The sequence below is a fragment of the Carettochelys insculpta genome, chromosome 9, assembly GCF_033958435.1.
Source record: "Carettochelys insculpta isolate YL-2023 chromosome 9, ASM3395843v1, whole genome shotgun sequence".
Lineage (NCBI taxonomy): Eukaryota > Metazoa > Chordata > Testudines > Carettochelyidae > Carettochelys > Carettochelys insculpta.
In genome coordinates, this window is record NC_134145.1 from 19,512,033 (window position 1) to 19,529,272 (window position 17,240).

General features: G+C 41.3%; 1 protein-coding gene across 1 annotated transcript in view; it reads left to right on the plus strand.

Annotated features, from left to right (window-relative positions):
• Positions 1–5,515, plus strand: part of SGIP1 (SH3GL interacting endocytic adaptor 1) — a 103,953-nt gene extending 98,438 nt beyond the window's left edge. Inside the window, exons 20-25 of the mRNA XM_075003249.1 lie at positions 1,119–1,274; positions 2,136–2,268; positions 2,580–2,782; positions 3,309–3,373; positions 4,123–4,287; positions 5,311–5,515. Coding sequence (XP_074859350.1) covers positions 1,119–1,274; positions 2,136–2,268; positions 2,580–2,782; positions 3,309–3,373; positions 4,123–4,287; positions 5,311–5,333 — 745 coding nt within the window. The 3' untranslated portion in view covers positions 5,334–5,515. The remainder of the gene's footprint in view (positions 1–1,118; positions 1,275–2,135; positions 2,269–2,579; positions 2,783–3,308; positions 3,374–4,122; positions 4,288–5,310) is intronic.
• Positions 5,516–17,240: the final 11,725 nt, after the last annotated feature.

Genomic DNA, 17,240 nt, shown 5'->3' on the forward strand with positions numbered 1-17,240 from the left:
ATATTTGGATGCCAAGGACATTGTGGTCTGCTTCTTTGTATTAATGTGCATAGATCAGCAACAAGCAAAGAACTAATAGTATGGTCACCAAATTAGTTTGAGGCCTTGAAACAACAAATAAGCAAGGAAATAAAAATGCCAAAAATCAATGCAGAGATTTCCCAGTTAGTCTTTATATTGTATCCAGAATGCAGCTTATACACAACCTTCTGTTTATGGCATCGTTGCATAGTATTGTTCCATTTATGACTACTGAAATCCTGAAAGCTACTATTTCTTTATTAAAGAGTTGGCCTTGGCACTAATCTTGTCAGTCTTTATCTCTAACACCCGCGGTGCTGTGGGCTTGCCATGTCTGTATAAAGTTGGCATCAGAAAGCACCAAGTGGAATGAGTAAAACTAGGACAAGGTGGGCCATGTTATTTTGTTTGTTTGTTTGCAATTGTTTGACTGCCAGAAACAATGCTTTCCAGTATCTTGAGTACTCCTCTATCAAAATAATAATTCCTGCATTTTGGATATTTCCTACCTCTGAGTTGGACTCTTCCCTTTACCATTCTGAGCCACTGGGGGAACTGGCTGAGCTGAAGCTGCTGTTAGTGTGGGTGATAAAAGCTTCCCCTTCTTCCCCTCCCCATGTTCAAGCAGAGACTCTGAGACACTGCATAAACACTGTGAGTGGGCTGCTTCTATGACCAGAAGACAGCAATAACTAAGGCTGGACTGGGGGACCTGGGATTGAATTACAGCTCGGTTCCATTTGCCTGGCTCAAAGAGCAAAAAGCTAAATCTGTCCTAAGCAATACTGCACTGTTGACAACTGTTCAATTTAAGATGGTTGGTTTTGTTTTTCTGTTGTGAAGAGAAAAGTGAGTCCAGAGGCATACAGAGAAAGATCAAGTCTTCCGTTTGTTGCCCAAATATTGAATTTTTTCTCTATTCAGACTAATGCTGTTTTAGGAAGGAGTAGATTTTCTTTGCAAGTGTAACAAGGAAGGAATGAGATGTCACCACCTCCGTCATGCCTGGCTTGATGCAGATTATTCACCACCTGGGCTATATTTTAAATTGCTTTCTTTCTTCTCTCCCTTTGTCTTCTTTTATTTGATTTTTGAAGATGTATAGTGAAGATAACTGGAGAAATGGTCCTGTCATTTCCTGCAGGAATTACCAGACATTTTGCCAATAATCCAGCCCCAGCTGTTCTAACCTTCCGTGTGATAAATTACAACAGGTTAGAACACGTCTTGCCAAATCCCCAACTTCTCTGCTGGTGAGTATAATTTTACAAAAGCTTTGTAGATACTTACAAGAAATGTTACTCTGTAGCTGCAGTAGGAGAAATGGGGAGTAAGGGAGGCAACTGCACAGGGTCCCAGCGTTTCAAAGGGGGCTGGGGCCTGGAGCTCCCAGCCACCACTGCTACCTTAGCAGCAGCAGCAGCAGCAGCAGCCTGGAGCACTGGGCCCCTTTGAAAAATGCCAGGGGAGCATTGTTCCACGCAACTTTTGAGCACTGGGGAGGCCCAGTGTCATGACTGCCAGCCCTTTGTCCCACCCCTTCCACTCAGGACTCCACCCCTCCTGGGGCTGTGGATCCCAGCTTCCCCAGGAGCCCACAGTGGCTGTCATCCCTGCTGCACTAAAGTCACTTTGGCTGTGTGTTCATCTTGAGCTGGGGAGGCCATTCATAGCTTGAGGAGACATAGTCCCATTAACTCTCAGCCAAGCTGATTGTTAAAGATAGAATGTAGCTTTGGCAGTGCAAGCCGCAGGGCAGGCTAGTCACCCCAAAGGGGTGCCTGTCTAACAGCAGAATAGAAAGTTTTAACAGAGCTTTCTCTCACTCTGGCCAGTTCTAGCCAGTGCTTATTAGGCCCTCGTTCTCAACAGCATTAACTTACAAAGTTATATATGCATGTTACATCTGTGGAGATTTTTCCTGCTGAAGCCAAGGTAGGTTTTTCATGAAATATTTAAAAAAACAGAAAAAAGGGGATTGTTTTGTAAGTGTAGAATTAAATCCTATTGTACAACATATTTGAGGTTACATCCTCTGATTATTTGGAGAAGAACTTACTTGTACAGATTGTGTTCATAAAAATGGTTAACCATTTATTTTTATAAACCCACAGTGACAGTACACAAACTGATGCCAACACAAAAGAATTCTGGGTAAATATGCCAAATCTGATGACTCATCTAAAAAAAGTGTCTGACCAGAAACCGCAAGCAACGTATTACAACGTGGATATGCTCAAATACCAGGTAAGTGCTTTTTCAAAGTCAAATTTTGTAAAAAAAATGCCATTAACATTGTAACTTTTATAGAAATTGTCTCTGGCACAGAAGAGTAAATTACCTGAAACAGTCTTCTCTTTAATACAAGAATAGCTTTGCACAAGTATTGTCTTTTCAATACCATTGGACTGTGTGTGACTTGAGTCCCTTACAATCTTACTGGGGATGTGTGGGGAGTTCTCTACTCTAAAATCAACAGTGATTTTATTTCCACAGATTCAGATTTCTCCCTCTAATCCCAAAGAAACTAAATATTGTTTTTTCTCTCTTTTTCTAAGGTATCTGCCCAGGGTATTCAGTCTACTCCATTAAACCTTGCAGTGAACTGGCGGTGTGAATCTACAAGTACTGACCTTCGCATTGATTATAAATATAATACAGAGGCAATGACTACACCCGTAGCTCTAAACAACGTCCAGTTCCTAGTTCCCATAGATGGAGGAGTAACAAAACTTCAAGCTGTGCTTCCACCTGCTGTTTGGTATGAAAGTCTAATACAACAAAGCCATTCCCTATTGTTTGCCATCCTTGTCACTTTCGTGCTCATAACTGTACTTCCTCCCCAGCAGAGATAGAGATATGCTGGTATTTGTAAGGCTCCAGCAGAGACGTGCAGGATCACAATGGGAATGCTAGGCATGAGGATCTACTTTCTGCAGCAATGGAAGACATGAAAGGCTCTTCTGATTTTTTTTTTCCTGTCATTTTCACAAATGAACTGTCTGATCTTAACCAGCATGCGAGAATGTGGAAGTCATTTTAATATTAATGACACTCAGCACTTTGAGTGCTTTTCAGCATAGATCTCAAATCACTTTATAATCATGGGTAGGCCTTACGGTCCTGGTTGTGCCTCTGGATAGTACGACCTCATGAAACTCCTAGCCAGATGAAAACATTTTCAATTAATTTCACACTGTTCCCAGTACCTATTCTGGAATGCAAATGACTCAGAAGGGCTCCTTCATTTCTCCCTCATTTACACTGCTTTGTTCCTTTTTTTAAAGGAATACTGAACAGCAAAGAATATTGTGGAAGATCCCTGATATCTCGCAAAAATCAGAAAACGGAGGTAATAATGCATGTTTACATTTAATTGATTTCAGTTACTAATTGTTTTTAATTAAAGACATTGACCAGTTTATCATCTTTGTTCCCATCCACCAACGAATCAATGACATCATAAAATACTGTTCACAGAACAGGAGCAAATTAGCTTTGTAAAGTGTGAGCAAAATCAGTGTAACTGTTTGGTCAAATGTTTTCCTTCCTGTTTTAGGAGTGTAAAGGAAATGGGTAAGGACTTGGGTTTTAATTTCATCAATGAAAAACCGGCTGGTTTGTAAAACTAAGTGTCCTCAGCCCCAGGGTGATCTTACAAGTTTCTCCAGGATTAAGTAATTTCCATTATCCCCCTCTTCTCTCCCGCCACCCCACAAACATTTACTGTTCTCAGGGCCTCACCTTGGACCAATGGCCCTATAGCATGCTATAGGGCACATGCCTGGGGTCCGGCACACTAGCATTTCATTTCTGCTTTGCATGACTCCTGCAGCTTATTTGCTTCTGATTTATGTCTCTAAAATCTGCAAAGGTCACAGGCTGCTGAAGTATGATTTGATGAAACTCTCACAGTCTGATCAATGTACGGTTCCTGCCATGCGTACAGCTTGGGGAACCAGATCTATTTGTAGACACTTTTGGAATCAAGAATGTCATTCGCTATTACATTCACTTGGCTGCTTTGCTAACAGCCCTCCCAGCAGCAATGCATGTTTTGTTCTCTTGTAATGGTCTCCGTCTGGAATTCTTAATCCAAAGGTGTGGGTTCTTTGCTGGCAAGATTCCAGCTGTCGGAAGGGCCGAGCAAACCTGCGCCTTTGGTAGTGCAGTTTACAAGTGAAGGGAGCACTCTCTCCAGCTGTGATATCGAACTTGTGGGAGCAGGATACCGGTTTTCACTCATTAAAAAGAGATTTGCAGCAGGTAAGTGCATCACAAAGCCCTTCTCCTTAGCAGGGTGGGGAATGTATCAGGAAGAGCAACAGGGACAGCAGCTTTAAGTGCCACTGAGGGAGCTATAAGCATTTCACTGGCAGAATCTTCATAGGACGCATTGAAGAAGTGCAATTCCCACCCAGACTGGCCCAACTACCCTTCCTGCCTGTTTGTGAATATCATCAGAGGTGGAAGCGGGCTGGTGCGGCCCACACCCAGACGACAGCAGTATTGGTAGGGTCTGGTAGTGCTGCTTGAGCAGTGCTTCATTGCCCTTCTGTCCAGGGTGAAAGGGGCAGCAACATTAAAGCATTGCCACAGCAGTACTGTGGATACTCCTGGCAAGGTCAATGGGTAGGGAATAAAAGGGGCAGCTGCCCTGGAGCCTGGCAGCATAAAAGGGTCTGGGATTCCTGGCTCCTAAGTCAGCGGTGAGTAGCCTGGGTCCCTCAAGCCACCACTGAAGCCCCAGGGCTGCTAGGTGCTGCTGCTGCAGACCCAGGACTCCCATGAAGGACTGGCTGGAGGTGTCTGGCTCTTCTTCTTGAGAACCTTCCCCTTTCAGGGGCCGAGAGCCACCCTCTGCCTCTTCCTAAGGGTGCCAGGCCTGGTGCAGGGAGCGCCAATGAGTCCTGGTGTTTACTGTCAGCCCTGAATAACATTGTCTGGGTTCATGCCCCATGGTGGAGTGGAAGGTGAAGCTAATGGGACACTAGAACCCTGGTCTCAGTGGATTTCTTGCATCGGGGGTCCAGTGTCTGGGTGCCTCTAGGACAGAGAGAAGGAGCACCTGTGTGTGAAGTGTGGCCCTTGTGTGACAAATTCATATTCAAAAAACGCAATCAAGATGTGATTTTTGTGGTGATCTGGATAAAACCAGGATTGCGTCACTGATGAAACTAGGGTAAGATCAAGTATCACTGTTGAGTGTTAACACGGATCATCTAGGTGCAAAAGAATGGGAGATAATTATGCTCAGTAATCTGTTGTGTTAACATATTCTATTTACAGGAAAATATTTGGCTGATAACTAATTGAAGCTTATGCAAGTATACGGAAAATCCAGATAACCAAGGACTCCTGTGTGTGGAACGGGTTTGAATTATGGTTAAGGGAAATGAACTAAATCCTGCACTTGAGGCACTTCTATTGGAAGTGTCAGCGACTTTCAGCATTTTTTTTTCCTGAGAAAACACCATCTTGACCAGTATTTACTTCTAGATGTAACATTGGTAATGGTTTTAAAATGTAATTATTGTATTTGTAAATTGTACTCATTCCAGTAAGGCTGTATTTTGGCAGTTAGACACTTGAGTTTTAGCATTTTACCATTCATGAAATGGATGTAATTTAAACTGTGGTATACCAATTTAATAGTAGTACTGTTGAATGGCACAATGCTTACAGAGGTAGATTACATTTTGTCAATGTATACGATTTAAATACAATACTGATAGCTGTTAAAAAGAAGGGGGTGCCTCATGAAACGAAAGATAAGTAGAACCTGCAAACTAATTTACTTTTTTTTCAGGCCTTAGTATGGCTTACAATAGGGATAAATACAAGGTCTATCTTCAATTGTTTAGCTGGTTTAACTCCAAAAGTATATTCTATTAAAGGTTGAAGTTATAACATATTCCCCTCCACCAAAAAAAGAAAGAAAAAAAAATAACCAAACCAAACTCAAGGTTCACACTTGTTAAAATACACATTTCAAGTGTCAGAGTAAACAATGCAACTTTTCCAATACTGTTTTCTACTTTTATGGACTCTAGTTTCTTCCCAGTAGCCTGACACTTTGCAGATGTGTACATTATTAAATAAGCAGGCAATCTGGCAGTCTGTGATGACTCTGAGCCTGCAGAACTCTGGAGAGTGATTGTATTAAAGGACACATTTTCAGCAACTGCCTTCACTTTGGCAATCCTGCTTGTTGGAAGATTTGGAAGCACCATGTGTGAGATGCTTTATGGACATGTAAGAAAAGTTACTTGTCTCAATAGTTAAGAGCTACACAAAGCCAGGCCCCAGCCCCAAAGATAACTGATAAAAGAATGCAGTGTAGTTGTACTGTGTGGCCCTGATACAGCACTTTTTATCCATAGTTCATAAAGTATTTTACACAACTGAAAAATGATTTTACTCTGGGGAAACGGAGGCACTGAAAGCTCAAGACCTGCCTAAGGTGACAGAGTTGATTCCATGGCAGAGTCAGAAATAGAGCCCAGGTCTCCTAACTCACTGTCTCTTGTCTTGTCGACTGGATGGTTCTGTGTTGTGTAAAGACTGAGTCATTACAGTGGTTATACTTCGAAAAGTTTGAGCTGAGGGAGCTAACGCCTGTGTCTAGAGTGGACTGGACTAGCAGAACTAGCAAAACTTTTTCAGTAGGAGGAACTTCTAAAGTGCTCCCAATGTATATCTGGCCTATGATTTTCCAGGCCTGTGGATTTATTTATTTTATATAGTTATTTATTTATTTGGTAAGCTAGCATTTTTTCCAACACTGACCTGTCATGGAAGCAAAATTGAAAGATTGTAAAGTGAAACAAGAAAATGGGATTAATAGTTTGGCAGCTAACTGTGCCCATTGTCCATTTTGTATGCATGGTAAACACATTTGTACATGCAGATCTTTTACCCAGTTGCATCATTTGCATAAGAAAATAGCTGTACTTGGAAAAATAGTTGCATGCATAAAGTGGGTGTTTAAACTTGGAGCCTGTGACTGAAACTTTAGCCCTGTTTCTACAGAGGTTAGCAGAGTCAATCTTATTTCCACTACCCTATTTTCCCTGTGCTTGAGAACTGAATTTCATGCACATACAAAGAGCAGAATGTCAATCAAGATTTTCTGCGTGGCTTCAAGATAAGAATATTTTCGTTTGCATAGGAAACTATTTTAAATAAAACATCATTAAACTTTGCAAATTTAATGATGTACAGCCTACAAGGTGAACCAGTTTTCAGGAGAAAGGGGGCATTATGTTTGTCTTCACAGTTCTATTATATTAGAATGTGATGGAATATTAATTTCACAAGTCTTCATCTGATGGGGCAAACCAGATGTTTATTGTTTTTATACTTAGAAAAGTCTCTGAGTGAGCAAGATGTCTCATCATGGATGAATTGCAAAAGTAAAGACAGGGCAGAGCCAAAACCCTAGGTCCAAACACTCCATTTTAGACAAAGTTGGAATTCAAAGGCAATACACATTTTGTGACAAAGAACCAAAAACAGTGCAAAATGCAATTAAAAAGTATTTTTGAGTTAAAATAGGCATGTGTTAGCCTGCTTCTGGCCAACATAATTATGTCATTTGTGACATTAATGTCTTGTCAGCTGAAAGGTAGTTTCTGTACTGTTTTAATGTAGGAATTGTGCTGCTGAGAAAATGAAATACCCATTCAAAATTAAATATTTAAGTTGTTCTGATGTTGAGGTACCCAGAGAAACGACAAGAGCATCCATTAATCATGATGCTGGGTAATATGTGTAATGCCAAATAATGCTAATTTTCACCCTCTAATTTCATTCCTCATATCACTAGTTTCTCAAAGGTTGCCAGCAACAGCTCACGGATGTCAGCTGAAAATAAAAAAACATTATTCTCATGTACTTCTCCCAGATCATACATGCTGATAAGTGCTTATTAGCAGCTGACGTTTGAATGCATTTTTAAGTGCACCTTTCTTTAAAAATTACAGAGAGCAAGTAAGGAAGCCTGGATATATTGAAATTCTGAGCCAAGTCATAGATTAATAACTCAAGATCTATGTTAAAGATAATCAACTTTTGTTAAGTTATCAAAATTCATACATCCTCCACACATTTAAAAGCAAACATGATGGTATTCCTAAATAGGATACTTCCTTGTGTAGTTTGATTCTTCCCCTGATTGGAAATATGGCTGTATTGACTGTGTAACCAAAATTTAAAATAGGAATTGAATATAGGACAAGTAATATAAAAATGAAAACCTACAAGAAAATGTTTTTCAAGTAAATTTATGAAATATACAATACATTATTTGTCAATCCATGCTTTAAAATTGCTATCTGTACAAGAATGTTTATTTAAAATGTAAATATTATGGGTACACACATGCAGCTTACTTAGGGTGTGTCTACACTAGCTGGCTACTTCGAAGTAGCTGGCACAATGTTGAAGTAGCACTTGTCGCGGCTACACGAACTGTGCACTATTTCAATGTTGAAATCGATGTTAGGCGCTGAGACATTGAAATCACTATTCCTATCCGAAGATGGGAATAGCGTCCTACTTCGACATTGAACGTCGAAGTAGGGCATGTGTAGACGATCTGCATTCTGCTATGTCGAAATAGCGGGGTCCTCCATGGCGGCCATCAGCTGAGGGGTTGAGAGACGCTCTGTCCAGCACCTGCGGGGCTCTATGGTCGCTGTGTGCACCAGCCCTTAGCCCAGGGCTTTTGGCTGCTGCTGCAGCTGGGGGTCCATGCTGCGTGCATGGGGTCTGTAACTGGTTGTCGGCTCTGTGGATCTTGTGCTGTGCAGGCCGAGTGTGTGTGGTAGGGGCCCTTTAAGGGAGTGGCTTGGGGCTTTGCTGGCCCCTTATTTTGACAGGGAGCGCTTGTGTGTGTGGACGCTCCACGTTTGTTTCCAGGGCAGCTCCTTTCAACATTTTCCGTCGCTACTTCGACGTTGAACATCGATGGCACCAGCCCTGGAGGACGTGTAGATGATACGCGTAAAAGTAGCCTATTTCGATGTTCTTACGTTGAAATAGGCTACTTCGACGTAGTGTGCTAATGTAGACGTAGCCTTAATGTTTTGTGTTAAGGAGATTTAGAACTCAGTAATGATGAACACAAGTTATGGCATCTTCTTAAAATACTGCTATAAATATTTTTTCTACTTTTATTGTAAAATGCCCCCACCGAACTAACGTAACTTTTGAAAAGAGTACAATATCCTCAGTAGCTAGATTTTAAAAACTGCACAGCCTCCCTGGTGTGAGGCTATGGCTACACTACTGTTGCTATTTTGGGCTACAAATGTATCCTGAAATAGCAACTCTGGGCTGACAGAGGTAGTGGAAACCTCGAAATAAGCTAACACAAATCGCTTTGCACAAATTGCGTAAGCTGTTTTGAGTTACGACTACATGTAGCCATAGCCTATATGAATAGACTCTTAGGGGACAGAGGTTAGCCATATATATTGTACATTTTCCATTCAGAAAAACTCTCTCCCTAGCTAAGCTGTGGTGAGGCTAACAGGACATTTTCACAAAGAAGAGCAAGTAAGGGTATAACTTTATTTCAAGACCTGAATGATTGATTTAACAAACTGTAATTATATCCATCACAACAATATTATTTAGCACTTATACAGTTCTGTCCTCTCTTTCAAAGTCCTTTTCCAGCATCATGTATCTGATACCCAGCCTTTGAATAAGTGTGCTTTTGCACCCTTGTGCATACTTGGTAGATACTGCAGGTGAGCCTTCAACCGAGCAATCTGCATGCAGGTGTGCAGATGTGTGTACGCAACACCTGGAGTCAGCAAATTGGGCTCTTCATCACCCACCTGATGATGCCCCTCTGACATAGAAATGCCTAGAAATTCTGGACTAGATGGTTAAGTTTCAAATCTTGGTTCCTTGAATAAAAAGCAACCAATTCTGTCTTAGCATGGGTGCTCTAAAGTTTTATACATCAGTTCTGTGTTCTGCATCTGTAGTTTATACCATCAGAATCTCCAGATCATTAATCTGCTTTGAGGTGCTCCAGTGGAACAAAGCAGATTAAAACCTGGTTTCCGTGCATACCTGAATCCTACAGTGCTGCAAGTCTGCAATAATGGAACCTAAACCACTCACCTTCCTGCTCCACAGTGAAGTAGGCACATACGCCCAGGGGCATCCTAGCTGATCACTAGCTGCTAGAGCAGACCTTGTGGGCTTTTGGCAGCTGATGTAAAATGGAGCAGCCTGAAGTCTGGGGAGTATGAGAGAGGCACAGGATCAGAGAGCCACAGAGAGGTTTTCGAGTTCAACAAGAAGTCCTGTGACACCTTATAGACTAACAGATATTCTGGAGCATAAGTTTTTGTGGGCAAAAGATGCATCTGGTGAAGCGGGTCTTTGCCCACGAAAGCTTATGCTCCAAAATATCTGTTAGTCTATAAGGTGCCACACAACTTCTTGTTGTTCTCGAAGATACAGACTAATACAGCTACTCTCTTGATACTTGAGAGATGGTTTTAACATCCTATTTGCTTATCCATCCCAACCCCTGACTTGCGGTAAGCGCAGTGTGGTTGGTTAGAAGGAGTATCTGAGACTGCTGGGTCCCCAGCATACTGGCAGAATAATTACCACATGGAGAAATCATTCAGGAAAACTTGTCAAATATGTTCAGGACAAACAGGCTTTTCTTCAGTATCGCTTATTCATGTCTTCTCTTTCCATCCAAACAAATCAAACCTTTCAGGTTCCTTTGTGAGAAAACTCTATTAATATATACTTTCTTCAGTCCCTGTTGGTGTCTCACGGTCGTGAGTCTCTCTTCTAGTTTTCAGGTCTTTGTTTACGATTGCAGTTGAGGCATCTAACACACTTGTATTATTCTTCCAGCAGTGGTCTGGCTCAGGGTGGAGGAATTTAACTGTGTCCATCTCATCTCGGTATTTGGGATTTAAGAGCACAAGACTGTCTCCTCTGACTTGAGTGTGAGCTGACGCTAACAGAAAAGGAGGTGTGGGCAGCCGTTTGGGGGATATTAGATATGAGAACCAGCAACATGTAGGGAGAATAATAGTCCTGCCACCCAATTCCCATGTTATGCTATCAGCTAGTGGAAGAGTCCTCCTCGTGGGACGAAAGGATACAGCAAGATATGCCATTCCCGTTTAAAGTCAAAAAAATTCAGAAACACCAGACTCTGTCTCAGAAGCTGGTGTATAGTTAAGGTGTTCTTTTCCAATTATACCTTGGTACCATTTAGAAAATACATTCTTTTTGCTACCCATAAGAAGAAGAAGATGTGTGAACACAAAATTTGTTTTTAAAGTAGTGTGATTTCATGTTTGATAATTAACTAGCATCCACATTTACTCAAATGTATTAAAATATCCTCAGCTGTCGTATTTTTCTCTAACAGTGTGCCGAAGCTGCCAACCTCAACTCTGATTTCAAATATTCCAGGGCTATTAACTTGGACTAAAACTTTTTCAAGTTCAGTAGATTTTTGGCCCTTTGTGAAGATAACAGCCATGAGTAAAATTGAGATCTGGATTCAGGTTTGGATTAGGGCCCTTTTCTTTTGTCTGGTTGAGTGAAGTAGCAAGCAGAAATTAAAAGAAAGTATTCAGCTAGCTGTCTGTATGCTTTTTCTTCCATTGTTGCTGATACAGGTTGAACCTCTCTAATCTGACACGCTCTCGTCCAGCAACATCCATTATCTGGCATGATTGTAGTTAGCTGAATGACCAGTCCTGACTCAGTGTTCTGTGCTGTTATTTAGCTCTAATTTCTCACTAAATGTCTTCTAAGAGCCAAGTAAGCAGTGGGAGTGTTGGACAATATTGACTGCTAGACAATATTGACCTCCTGTAGTCCAGCAAATTCTCTTGTTCAGCACCAGTCAGGTCCCAAGGGTGCTGGAATAGAGAGATTCAACCTGTACCCACAAAAGCCTGAGCATGTAAAATCTCAATGCAGGCAAGATTCCATTGAATTGAACTGGAGTTTTTACCTCCATGGTGGTTGCAGACTTAGGTCTTTTAGACTATGTCTACATTTGCCCCCAACTTCGAAGGGGGCATGGTAATCAGGGTGATGGGAGATTACTAATGAAGTGCTGCAATGAATATGCAGCACTTCATTAGGCAAATTCTCCCCTGCAGCAACTTTGATGTGTCAAACTTTGAAGTGTCGGCATTCCATGTAGCCCTGGGCACTTTGAAGTGCCTGTACCTCTTTGAGTAATTACTTCATTAGTAATCTCCCATCACCCTGATTACCATGCCCTCTTTGAAGACATAGCCTTAGATGTTAAGAATATTATTTTTTTTCTTCTTTTTCAGTTTGGCATCCATTCATTGTATGTGAATGTGTCACTCTAGGAGCAAACATGGCTCTATTTCTAGTTTTATTTGTATGGTACATAAGAGGGTTAGAAATGGAGGCCTAAACAGCTTGACTGGGCACACATACTATATCAATTTTCACCTCACTTATGTTCCTCCTTATGTAACATGTCTTTAGTCCAGTTCTCCACCTCTTATTTGTTTTTAATAGCTATGTCCACCATGTAATAGCTATAACTACCGTATAATACGTAGTAGACTTGGAGTTTGGCTATTTTTCTTCTCAAATATCACTGCTTTTCTGTGCAGCCTTTTGTTTCTACTTACGTAAAGCTCCTATTTCTGCTCTGATCCATTAAGGTTCCTTGGTATAACCTATGCAACATAAATGAGACACACACACATATTTGTCCCAGTAGCATAGCCTTGTGGACAGGGAATTACGTTCACCCAACCAGAAAGCTATTTCAGCCTGCTAAAGATGGGACTGATAGACAGCCCCATCACTCTTTGATAGGGAGTGACATTGCAAATGAATTCAGGACCTGCTAGTAGAATGATGCAATATACGCATGAGCTCTTCTGGGAACACTGGAGAAATTACATACATCTGCACTGATGACAGCAAAGGTCCAGCTTTTATTTTGTTTTAATGTTATCAAAGATAAGCATTAAATATTTAGTTTAAATGTCTAGTGCTCAGTTTTAAAAACTAGGGGTTTTAGAAATCTACATCCCCACATAAATCAATTAGTTGAGCATCTAAGTAATATAATTTGGGTAAGCAAAATGGAAGGCTGGCTTGATCTTTAAAAGATTTTGTCCTTAAAATGAGAAATATATTTTGGGTTTTTAAAAACACAATTGTGGGCTATATCTATAAGATGATGGTATTATGTTGACTTGAAAGGGTAATGCTAAAGAGCACAAAAGAAGACACTGTGTACAAATGTTGTCGTACTTTCTGAGATCCTTTCGGCATATGCATAATATGAACAATCACTGCTTAATGTTTTGTATCAGACATTTTAAAATGGCTGAATCACAATGAAAGATGAACTTTTTAAACAGCATGAGAGGAACATTGCTGAATGTTTACAAGGCACCATAAAAATGGATGGTTTTCCTCGGTTTTTTCATGCCATTCTTTGCTTCTCAGTTTTCTAGTTTTACAGTCACTTGTTATTAAATTGAGTACAGTTCCTACCTGTATGCACTTCACTGAATGGTATTCATTTTTGCATTTACAGAACTCTGAATAGCTTGACAATTTTCTAAGTACAGTATAAAATATCATCATACTTAAACACCTATTTTGTCATGGATGTAACAGAGCTGGTTTGATATATGGATTTATTTATTTCCCCAACTCTTTTATTAATGGACATTGGTTTTACATAAGATTCTTTGTTTAAAAACCTTCATTTTAAAACTTACCATGACCAAAATATGTATCATGTAAAATGCTATTTTCCTGTAAAATTACTCCTCCATAAGACTCCATTCCAAAACCAGAGGTTTTATTTTCTTGCAGGGTTATTATGAAGGGAATTCTTATGGAGTTGACGCGCTCTCATGCTAGTCAGCATTTTGGTTATTGCATCATTCAACAGGGCTAGAAATGAGCTACAGAAATGTAAGACAATGGCCTCTCCTTATGTGATTTCCCCCTTTTTCTTTAGGAGTGGAAGCACAGGCATTGTCGCTTGAACCATTTTTCTTGAAAATGTCAAGTGTTTGGTGATGTTACTCTAAGATTTACAGATAAGCAGGATGTTACTATGGGCCAAGCAGTATGTGAAAAGTCAGTCTAAAATTAGCTTTTTAAATGAGAGTGTCTATAATATTAATGATCATCTAAGGTGATACCTTATTAATTTCTTACAAGTTGCATGGCAAATCTTAGTAAACATCTTAAACCAAATGTGCACTGCTTAAAATCACAACTTTCTCTCCCATTCAATACCTAAGAATGAAAATCTTATAGGTATTTTTAGGAAGTCCAAGATTTTCCAAAGATAATGATAACGAATTACTTCAGGTCAAAGAAGTTCTTCAAAATGTACATTGTCATTTGATGAATTGAGTCAAATTAATATATTCCAATGTAGAATCCTAAAGCTGCAAACATTTATATATATTTATATATGTCTTCAGTGGAACTTCAAAATTGCTTAATTTTCAGTGTGAATTTTCAGTATTTACATGATTAGGTCCTATTTACTAAATTTCATATTGTTAGTAATGCCCCAAAAACCCAAACTAAGTCCCAGAAGTGAATTGGAATTCCAGGTATACTGCCCTGTATTAAACTATATTGTTTTATAAAATACCTTGTGTATAAAATGTTTAAATATTTGTGGAATAAGTTTCACAAGTATATTTTTAAGATTTAAGTTAAAAAATTAGTCTGGCCTTTTTAGCCTACACGTACAATAAAATATGCTGTACCTTTAAATATACTGTACCTGCCCTAGTTACTGCTTAGTCTGTGATGAAAACTTTGCTGCTTACCTAATGTTCTCAGAGAAAAATTGTAAAAGATACAAAGATTTGTTGCATTTGACATACTGCAACAAAGCTTTGTATTTGACCACTGGTAATATGAATGTGTTGTATTGACTTGTTGAAGATAATCATGAAATAACATATTTTAAATGTTACTTGCCTTATAGATTAGGATACAAATATGTGGATATCATTTTTGTATATAATGGTTTTTTATAAATGTCTTTCCTTCATATTTCCCAATGACCCATTTCACAAATCCTGAATATGCAATTATCTACCATATAGACTATTACAACAAATAAGGTCCCAATTTCAGAACAAAGTTTATTAATTGTATACATAAGAACAAAATTAAGTACTTGATTAAGTTGTAATTTAAATGTGATTTTTTTTCTTGAAAATAAATTAAAAACATTACTCAGTTTTCTTCTGTTTTGGATGAGTTTTGTTTACAAATAGAGTATTTGCAGTGTTACTGCCACAACTTTAAACACTTGGCAATGAATCAGAATTGTCTGCTGGTCTCTTTGGCACCATAAATCTCAAATAATGTTTTCCCCTGCCAAAACATTTGTATGTTTTATTTTAATCACTTTGCTAATTTAGTGCCAAAAAAGAAAACTGATACTACACTGTGTCTTACATGTATTACAGGTAGTGATCATGCAGTCAGATTTCTGTGATAGTAATATAGAGTTTCTTAACAGCAAGGTGTATGTAGGCAAATGTGTAAATACTTTGTATTCAGAAAGAATTTTATAATGTTTATATTAGGGGATAAGATTTCAGAGAGGTAGCCATGAAAGTCTGTTTCAGCAAAAAGAATGAGTGGGAGTCTTGTGACACCTCAAATACTAACAAATTTATTTTAGCATAAGCCTTCATGAGTTGGAGTGCACTTCATTAAATGCATGAAGTGGAAGCTTCAGTTAGACAGGTATATACAGTACTTGTTTTTGTTTTTTTTAAGAAAAAAAGAGCTGGTATGCAGCAACTGCCCCCCACCCTCACCCCTGCCTGCAGGGTTCCCATAGCTGGGGCTGTGGGTAGAGCTCCCTGCCCTGGACAACTCCCAGCCCCAGGGCTGCAGGGGCTCTGGGGTTCCCCACGCCCCGGCTGGCTCAAAAGGGCTGGAGCTGTCAGCAAAGCTCCTTGCCCTAGCCAGCTCTCAGACCCAGGACTGCCAGGGGTCCCCAGCCCCAGCTGGCTCCCCAGGGCTGGAGCTGGTGGTGGGGCTGCGCACCCCAGTTTTGGGGTTGGCAGGGCCCCCCTGCCAGGAGGTGCCAGTACAGCATACTGTGCCATAGTCAGAAAAAAAGCATTGATAATAGCACACATGCGTTTCTTATTTCTGTGCTGCCGTATTCAGAGCTGGGCAGCTAGGGAATGGCGGCTGCTGACAACAATGAGTAAGGGTGGCAACCTCATACCATGCCAGCCTTCCATTGGCACTGCTGTTGGCAGCAGTTCTGCCTTGGGAGCTGGGCTCCCAGCCCCCTGCTGCTGCTTTGCAGCAAGTGCCCAGAAGCCAGGATAGCAATACTGCACTAACTTTGTAACCCTCCACAACCTCTTCTTGGGGCAGGGCCTGGCAACCACCACCATGGCATTTCAGATTTAAAGTCATAATATTTAGGGTTTTTAACATCCTGGGGCCATGAAATTGACCAAAATGGACCACTAATTTGGTAAGGTCCTGACCTCCCAGCCAGCCCCTCCCTATCCGGTGTAGCCTGGGCTGGAGCCCTCTGAGCTGCCAAGGGCTGGGTAGGGGGAAGAATCGGAGCGAGCTGGATCTCGGTGCCTGTGCTAAGTTTACCGCACCAAAAGGGCGGTGGCACCGGAACAAGTTTGGGGGTGTTGCTGAGTTACACCCCTCCCCCTTACAGCTGTACGTGCCCCTCCAATAGTTGAAAAAACTCCCCCAGACCAGACCACCTGGATGCCATGTGCCGTGAGGGCGTCCGGCGCCTCACCGCTCCTGGGGGCAGCTGATTAATTGTGGGTGGAGGCCAGGAGCAGCTCGCTGGCCTAGCAGCGAGACGCCGGTGCAAAGCATGCGGCCGCCGGCCCCGGGGGGCGGCAGCAGAGCTCGTGAGGCCGGTGGGCGGCGAAGGCAGTGGGGCTGGCAGGACCTGCGGGATCTGCCCCCAGGCCAGGAGCCTATCTGGCAAAGCCGGCAAGTTGGGGGGGAGAGGACGAGGGCCCGACCCCGGCCCTGGCCCTGGCCCTGGCCCTGGGAAGCTGCGTGCAAAACCTAAGGGTGCTGCCCTACCTCCTGCGCCCCTGCACTGGTGGGGGGAGGAGGCGGAGACCCACTGAGCGCAACCCTGTATACAAGAGGGCCCACTCCAAGCC